The sequence below is a fragment of the Cebidichthys violaceus genome, unplaced genomic scaffold (genome assembly GCF_023349555.1).
Source record: "Cebidichthys violaceus isolate CVI_PGR_0920_01 unplaced genomic scaffold, fCebVio1.0.p SCAF_12, whole genome shotgun sequence".
Taxonomy (NCBI): domain Eukaryota; kingdom Metazoa; phylum Chordata; class Actinopteri; order Perciformes; family Stichaeidae; genus Cebidichthys; species Cebidichthys violaceus.
In genome coordinates this window covers 7421335-7430555 of record NW_027176285.1, presented here as the reverse complement: position 1 = coordinate 7430555, position 9221 = coordinate 7421335, and the positions used below count along the sequence as shown (strand labels likewise).

The window sequence follows — 9221 nt, the reverse complement described above, 5'->3', positions numbered from 1 at the left end:
TCCATCTTAAGTAAAGAAGACACTCTGTGTGTGTGCAGGGCTTCAAACTGCCAACTAGAGTTTAGACTACTCGTGTAAGATGTTGAGGCGTTTGGAAACCGCCACCTTTGAAGTGGTTTAAAGCAGAGTGTGGTGAAGATGGAGGACTCACCGAGGTACGGGATACAGGGCACCATCTTCAGGGAGCGGATGTATTCTCTCATGCGGGTGTAGTTCTCCTCCTTGGATGTCAGATAGTTGAGCTTCTCAAATGTGGCCTTGTCTTTCCGACTGATCAGCTACAACAGAGAAGAACAATCACACATATTTGGTTGGTGCTACTCAATCAAATTATTACTATTACCCGAGTGGTTAACACACAGTAATCACATTATGATATATTACCCAAACTAAAGTACACGTGTGTTCCCAAACCCCGTTAGTAGTTCTTTCCCTCTTCACTGCTGTAGACTGCAGTAGCCAGCTAATTAGTCTCTGTTCATGTACAGTGAGTTAGAGGAGCTCTGCAGTGCATCATCCTGAGCGGTTCAAACTCATTTGGCAAAACCTGTTTTTTTCTTTCTTGCCAATATGTGACCCAATACGTTTGCTCAGGCACAAAGCAAGTGACTGAGTGGTATTGGTTTCCATCAACTGTACAAAAGAAAAGTGAAACGCGGGACTTGGCGGGTCAATCAGACCTACAGTATGTCCAGAAACAAGAAAATGTCAAAGTTGTTTATGTTCTAACTCACACAGGCTCCACCGTCTACTGGAATACTCTCCCGCTGACAAGCTTTCCTTTTTCTCCTCAGCAAAGGCCATTTGCCAACTGACTGCCTTTCTCCTCCAATATTATATCAGCTGGAGCTAATCAACATTAACATAACACATTAAATAACATGATTATTAAAGCGTTCTCACTCTTTGCTGGTACAGTGAATGTCTCTCTGTACTGCTTTCTAAAATCTAATAAAATAAGATAAGACAATCCTTTATTAGTCTCGCAGTGGGGACATTTACAGGATTACAGCAGCACAGTGGATAGTGCAAACAAGAGACGAAGTAAAAAACATGTATCAAAAGTATCATAAATAAGTCAACAGAAGCCAGCCTTCCTGTAGTATTTCTCCACGTGTCTTGCCGTTGATGTATACACTTTTCATGGTCTTTTATCCAGCATTGTAAAATCCTGATTCATGTTAAAAAATTAAAACCAGGAACAAACACTTTGCACGTTAATGGCCGGGAGGGGAAATAGCTCATAAGGGCTCAGAGCTCACGAAACACCCTGTTAGGAGAAAAAGAAAAGGCTACCGGCCAGCCACATGCAAGTGAAACAGAAAATTCACTTTGAGCGGACGGCCGAGCCCCACACGTCATCTCTATTTCCTCTCAGGGGCGCTCATCTGAGGATCATCCGAGGCCACAGGAACTAAGATCTGATCCACCGACAACTCCCAACACAGTTTTTCTGATCTGTTAAGCAGAGTATTATGATAAACTCAAGTCATGCTCCTCCCACTGTTCAAAATCCAGACACTTGGCCTGAAGAACCACTGCACATACTTCAAGCAAATCTGACCCCAAAACTACTGTTTTTTTAAAAAACATTTATGAAGAGACCTCACACCAGCCTAGTTTAGTCCAGTTAAACTGAACCGCACTTTGATCCACCTCGAAGGGATGTTCTCGGACCGCTGTCGAGTGAACTCTGGAGCAGCTTGTTTCTAAGGTGAACACTATTAATCACAGGAAGCGCACCATTTACATGTCATTTCCTTTAGAGATAAACCTATGCTGATATCGGGCATCGTCCGACACCGACTATTGCTGAAAATAGGCCAATCTGGTATCATACACCATTATTTTAATAAGCAACACTACCATGTATTCATCCTTGCATAGGTTTGATTCAGGAACTGGACCTTTGGGGACCTTTTTTTCACTGTCCAAATTCGAAATGTAGTCATTATAATGATTTGCCGTGTTGTCTTACCGCCCAGGTTTTGCTGAGTCTGAAGATGGGAGCGCTCTGTAAAGCCGACACCACTGACACCAGAGAATGAAGGTTGTTCAACTCCAACAGTTTCTGGGAACAAAGAGTTATTTTATGAACAACATGCAAAGTACGGTGTTACCCAAGTTTCACGAAAGGTTCACGGCCTGTTGGCATTGTGAAAAATGCACCTGTATTTAGCTATGACTAGAATAATGAAAAACACATAGATATCCACTTTCCCGTTTATCCACTCCATCAGGATGAGATCACATTTCTATATTTAAAAACGTTTCTTAAAATTGCCTGACGATTGAATGAAAACACAGGTGTTCACCGCTGATGTAGCCCAATCAACCTGATCACCCAACCTCATCTTCTACGATTAGGTGTCCTGGGAATGGAATCCATTAATTTATATATTGTCGGTTTGTGAACGGTCACAGCCAGGTGAAAAGCGTGTTTCTGTGGTTTTACCTCGCTCGTCAATATCTTTGCTGGTGGCCAAGAACACTGTCATGGCTCCACGTTTCCTTTCCATCCTACACTCTGACCTCATGGGAAAACTCCCTCTGCTATTACTCCCTGCTCAGACCACAAGAGGAGAAAGGCCATTTTGTTTCTGCAATCAGTGTCTGCTTTCCCCATTACTCCTTATATAGTAAATTAAATACCTGGGCAGCTCGTTCATGCTGCAGCTTCACAAACTGTAATTGATTTGTTGTTTTTTTGTTGAAATTTACAAGCAACCGACAGTGACCCATGAAATAAAAAGCGACACTGAAACACTTTAACAGCTGTTGGCTTCCATTTCTACAAACGTTTCCATGTCTGATGATGGATGTTACTATTACACTGAGAAGCTCACCAAACATCACGTTGAGCAATTCCTACTGGAACAACAATAGACAACATATTTCTGCCCTTTGGTTTCAAAGTTATTTGCAAGAATAACTTACAAATAACGTATATATTACTATGAAATATCTTTCAACTCACCTTGGCAATTTTGACAAAATGGCTCAGTATTTCTGCTCGGATTTTCAGCGTGTGGGCAGTTAAGATTTCTCTCACCAGCCAAAAGCTCACCTGGAACACAACAACACAGTCAAGTTGCCGTTTACGTCCATGTCTGTCCAAAATTAAATCATTGCATTTGTGTGAAATCATTTTAATTAGCATATCAATTCCTGAGAGGCCAAAAACGTGTTTTGAGAATCACTGTGACATTTGGCCACCAAATTCTTGAGTCCTAGTGGATGTTTGTCAGACGTTCCAGACATATCACGTTGACAAAAATGGGTTGGATGTGAGGTCACTGTCCCCTCTCACCACCAAAATCAAATCAATTAATTCTTGAGTCCAAGCGGACCTTTGTCCCAAATTTGAAGAAATTCCTGCCTGGCGCTCCTGAGATTATATATAGTCTCCGGGTTCAAACCAACAGCATTAGAATCCATCAATGAGCTTCTTTAGGTTATGCTCAAGAAGGAGAGGAATAACCCTGTAGGGTCGCAACCTTCTTCTATAAAGTAGGGAATGATGATATTGGCTCACTGGAACAGCTTTGGGAGCTTTGAGACCAACATGCGTTGTACTCATTATTATCATGTTCACTAACTAGAAGGATCTCACATAAAACTCATGGGAGAGATTAAGCCACATAGAGACGGACCTGGTTGAACCTGCGTGTGAAGGCGACCACATTAGGGGACAAACTGTGCTTCTCTTTCCCATTCCATCCGCAGCTGGCCAGCTCCTGCCAATCACAAAATCACATTAAGCAACACTGATTTAAGGAATCTGTAACAACAACCAATACCATCCCATAGACTTGCATTGGGAAAGAGATGTGTGTAATATTTGAATAGCCTTTATTTATTCATTATCATTAGGGCTTAAAAGGTTGTAAACCCTTAACACAAAGTACAGCTGAGGCTGATGGGAACAGCTTTGATATACATTTGGTCATAAGCCAAGTTTAGTACAAATTAGGGTTTAGACATAATGAGGACGCAATAGAGAGTTTATTTACCAAATTGTAATACCAAAGATACTACAATTCATCCTGAGAGAGACACAAATGTCCATATAACATTTTATGACAATCCATCCAATAATTGTCACTCTAATCCACAAATGGTGCTAAGTGAAAAGTCAGGGGATCACCGACGTCAGTGGGAGTTATCCTCTGGGGGTCAAGCAATTCTGTTCACATTTTATGGCGGATTTCAGAAAATCAAGAAATCCTTAGAATGGTTGTGGACATGGTCTTAACGTCACAGTACAGACCCCCTGCTTGACCCTGGTCTTCTCTCTGAAACATAAACTAGGGATCTGATTTAATAAAACAGCAGGGATTGACAGCCGTCCACCAGCGACTGGAAACTCCCTCGCCTTTTACTTTGAGCCAATCTAAATCACAGCGATGAGATAACTTGCACTGGACTGTGTTTGACTGAAGAGTATGCTCGCCACCGACCGGCACGGCCATTCTTAGAAATAAAAGATTGAATGAGAGGGCTTGATCTGGAGTTCATTTCTAATCCGTCAGTCCCTAATGTCTCTGCCTGGTTCTCTTCCCTGCATACAGTCTGTGTAGAGCCTGTGGTGGGAAGGAAATCCTTCAGTGCAGAGCAGTGCCTGGAATTTCATTGACTAACAGAGGATGAGCTGGGTTCCAGTGGCGAGTTCAACCGCTAAGGCCGGTCTGGGTTCAGCTGAGTGGCAATAGCTGTGAAGGCATTAGAAGTATTTGAAACAGGAGGAGGACTGGAATCCTTCTGTGGAGAGGGGTAGATCTCTAAAGGGGTTCCCTGCAGAAACATATAATCTGATACAAATGACAGAGATGGTTTGAGATAGTGCTGCAACGGATCATAAAACTCAATACTCATTTTCACTGAACAGAGCCTGAATGCATCATAATGTAACTGAACGGAGCCTTTGTTACCAGCTCTCCTCCTGTCATTATCAGAGATCAGTGACTAGAAACGCAGAAATGACGTCCTGATCTCATATTTTACTGAAGTAAAACTTTGTTTCACACTGTGATGGTTAACGTTAAACTGTGTAATTAATCCGCGGTTCACATGCGTGCCGAATCACAAGTGGGGATCCGTACGGATCACGGATCAACAGTGGTCCGTTACACCACTAGTTTGAGATGGGTCAATCATGACCTCTATAAATAGATATTAAATAAAGGGACAGACACAAGATTTTGATATCTGAAGCATTCTGGTTTCCGTTTGTAGCCATTGGTCGAAATGCAATCTCAGAACCCATCGGCTACAATACTTTTGCTATTTACTGGTTTAAAACTGGCTACTTGTGAAACAATCCCGTCATACACGTGGCATTTCAACTGCAACTCCAGTCTCGCATTCCCAGAAAAGGAAGTCTTGAACCGGATATCTGCTGGCTACACCGGAACCCCACAAATATGGTCCCTTAACCCTGACGCTAAATCATCGTCAGACCGAAAGCCGATGAGTACCGAGATTGGGTCAATCATAGATTATTGTTGTACCTTAAGCTCCTCTTGAGAACTCCTGTTGACTGGTAAGAATATTCAACGCAGACACTACCAAGATAATTAGTGAACGACGTAAAAACGGAATTTATATGAACTACCAGAACCCCTTTGTTAGTGCACCAAAGCTGGAAACTTGGTTTTCCTACAAGGTGAGAACGTGGTGTTGGGAGTGGGCGGTGGAAACGACGGTCAGGAGACCAACCACAACATGAGTCTCTCTTACCTCCGGATGTATCGCCTTGAAGACCGGTGCATCCATCAGGGTGATTTGGCTCTGACACAACAAGAAAGAAATCCTTATTATCTTTCACTATGCAGAAGATGAAGACATTGTAGAATACATGGGAGAACTGGCAATGCTTGGCTGGGAGTAACTGCTGACAATCAATGAAAAGATAAGATAAATGAATACGATGGACTATGTCTGAGGCTGCAGAATTCAAGTAGCGTGACGAGCTTGGTTGAATGCTGAAGCCTGTGAGCGATTCCTCCAGTATCTGTCGTCCACAGCGGCTTTACGCTGTTTGAAAAGTTTCTTCTTTAGTTCATCAAACGGCTGCAGACATCTGGGAGGCATCAGGTCACGTGTGTTGATTTAGATTTAAGTTCTGCAACCTCTACTTCTTCTACTCTGTTTACTGGAGAATTCCAATCATGCAAAGCCGATAGCACAAACTTCTGAGCAAACTATGCCGTAACATAACGTTTTGATGGAAACACTCCTTATTTTAATTGATTTTTTTGCGACAATGCAAGTTTCGATGTTTGCAATCACTTGCTACCATTTTTTATTGACGAAGTTCAACTCTTTTGGAGGGAACTTTGGAGCCAGTATCCACCTCCCTCTCCTCAGCATTTGAAAGCTTTGCCGGGTAAGAAGTCCAGTAGCATGTGTGCGTCTGATCCGGTTCATACGTTTACTTACAGCAAACTCCTCTGGCGTCACCTTCAGCACATCGAAGACGACTGCATCGTAGCTCTTGGCGTAGTCCACGCAATTTACATCCAGAGAGTCCGAGCTGCTGCTGGCCTGAGAGACACACACACGAACCACAGTGACTGCTCTACACCTACGGAAGCAGCTGTCAGGGACAACGTTTGCATTGAAACTGTGTGCTGTCTCAATAGTTAGCAAACTGTAGTGAGAAGTCAGCGTTCGATACAAATTTATTCAAAATCCAAAATTCTCTTTGTACACATTGGAGTAACAAAACTTCTTTTCCCCTGCTACTGCCAGGCCTCAGTGATGGTAAAGTCAACGATGGAGCTTTGGCTAGTCTGTCCAGCTCTTTGACGAACACTCTCCAGTCGCCCAATGCTAGAAAATGTTGTCTTTGGCGAGCAAACTATGGAGAACACGCAACACTCTGGCCCGTAGAAATAAATGACTTTCCTACACGTGCCGGAGAAAGCTGCTAGTTCACTGTCACTTCAGACCGCTAGATCCGCTACGCCGTGCTGCGGGTGAATGGAACCGACACCGGCCCGTCCGCCGGCTCTTGACCCCAGCTCTCTGAAGCTCTGGGTCGGCAGCACGGAGGTCGCCGGTAGACAATAACCTTGTAATTCAGCAGACAGTCTCCTAATCTTCAGTAGCGGTACTATTTTCAGCGAACTGTTCATCAATATCAGCCATTGTTGCAGTTTGTCTGACCAGCCAGAAGCCTCTGGTGGTCAGTCGGCCTGCTCAAGTAGCCTTCCAGCTGCTGCAGTGTTGCCAAGTAGGTTCAAAAACGTCAAATATGAATTAATATTCCTGGGTACAGTTAGTGTTACCATCATTACCGAACAACACTATAATATTGATTGAGAGCATCATATGAGACAAAGATGTCAAAATAATGAAGAGTAATAATATAGTATATAGTAAAGAGCTAATTATCATTTCTTGCTGGCCGGTAATTCTTTTGGACGCAGGATTCCAGCCAATGGTTTCACACTATTCTAGTGATCCACTGCTGGGAAAATGTTCTACGAGGACGGAATTCTTTTAAAAATATCTATTAGACCTCAAGCATACACACAATGTGCTGAGGAGACAAACACTGAATGTAAAAGAAATGTTATTTGGTTTTTTTTAGAACTTTTAGAAGTCCTGTACAGACGGGAGAGGTCAACGACACTTAAAAAATTAAAATGACTAGCATAATGATTCACTGGGTTATGAAGGACTCCAGCGAGCAAAAGCAGATGCTTTGTCCCTGACATATTATCCGTTTCAAATCATGATAATATGGCATGTATAGGTTTCGTTGAGCCTTGATTTAATGTGCTTTTAATCTGGACTTTTGATCCTTCCTGGTTTAATAGCGCTCAGGTCTGGCATCTTAATCAAGAAAAACAAATGGAAAGGAGTTATTATAAATTATTACAAGGAAAACGGGACCAATAGGCATTCAAACAGACACGTGCCACAAGTCATTTTAAAATGAGACTATGTGGAAGTGGTCCACAGGTGGAAAAATACGTGTTTTTTTTGTCCTGATAAGTACAGTTCTAGATGAGCATCCGCCTCACACTTTGTTCCAGAGCTAGATTACCTTGAATGTTGGTACGCTTTAATGATATAGCGCCACCATTATCAGGTCAAAATGCATTCCAGACATTTGTAGTTATTTGGCTAGAACTACAAACTATAGCAATGAACAGAACAGATGGTTCTTACCTCCGAGGTGACCGAGTGGATGCTGGTGCCGTCTGAGAGCCCGTTCCTGCGATACATGCTCACAGAGGGACTGGCGGGACGCACAGGTCGGGGCGACAGAGGCCTTCAGCTGGTGGGCACACATAACCTCCCATCCATGCCTGGAGACGGAGGACACAAGTCATTCACCTTTCATCATCATTAAACATACCTAGGTTTCTATAGAACACCTGTTGGATAACAGGTGTTCTATAGAAACTAAAGCTGCTGGTGAAGACGTTGGGAGGAACCAAACCCAAATATTATTCTCCTGTATGATTTACAGCAACACTGGACAGAAACAGATAAGAATATAGACAGCATTTTTCAGTGCACACTGCTGTTGGGGCTCAAGCAATTATTGATTGGCAGAACACTATAGCCACTCAACAACTTGATCTCAAGTATCTTCAGAAAAAGTGAAGAGCAGCACCACTTAAATGCATCGGACGGGAGGAAGAAGAAGCTACTACTATAAGGGATCCTCTTACTCTGGATCTGCTTATATTAATACTACAGTGTGATGCTTTTCCATCTAAGATGCCATGTTTTTTGGCTGCACCATGAGATCAAGTAGGAATACTTTGGAAACATTGAGGTCATGCCTGAAAACAAACTCTCTGTGGAATGGAACTGAAACTAACCAACAGAATGACGACATCACAGCAGTCTAAAAAAGCAACTGACAAATCCAGCACTCATATTTCTGTGACTCTTTATTTAGTTTGATTCTTTTATGATTAACGATATGTTAATAAAGTAATTATTAACTATAGCAAGCATAGTTTTTCAGCTTTCCGGACGTTATCTGGACATAATATATAATAATAATATCCCAAATGAAATGGCATTTAGTTTTATATAGTTTTCAGTCAAAACCCTTTTTATTTTCATCTCCTCTGTTCTTGGCTGTAGAGCGTAGCTGATCATGATCGCTGATTCCAGAAGACACACTTCCACATGTGAATAAAAGGAGCACTGTCAAGCATGGACGACAAATAGACACACAATCAAATAGCAAA

At 42.4% G+C, this 9221-nt stretch overlaps 1 protein-coding gene across 1 annotated transcript in view; it reads right to left on the bottom strand.

Annotated features, from left to right (window-relative positions):
• LOC137869005 (ras-specific guanine nucleotide-releasing factor RalGPS1) overlaps nucleotides 1–8305 on the bottom strand; it is a 73263-nt gene extending 64958 nt beyond the window's left edge. The window contains 8 exon segments of the mRNA XM_068706081.1: nucleotides 152–278; nucleotides 1979–2071; nucleotides 2978–3067; nucleotides 3654–3737; nucleotides 5740–5790; nucleotides 6442–6546; nucleotides 8182–8280; nucleotides 8282–8305. Of these exon segments, the coding sequence (XP_068562182.1) occupies nucleotides 152–278; nucleotides 1979–2071; nucleotides 2978–3067; nucleotides 3654–3737; nucleotides 5740–5790; nucleotides 6442–6546; nucleotides 8182–8280; nucleotides 8282–8305 (673 nt within the window).
• Between the last annotated feature and the right edge of the window lie 916 nt (nucleotides 8306–9221).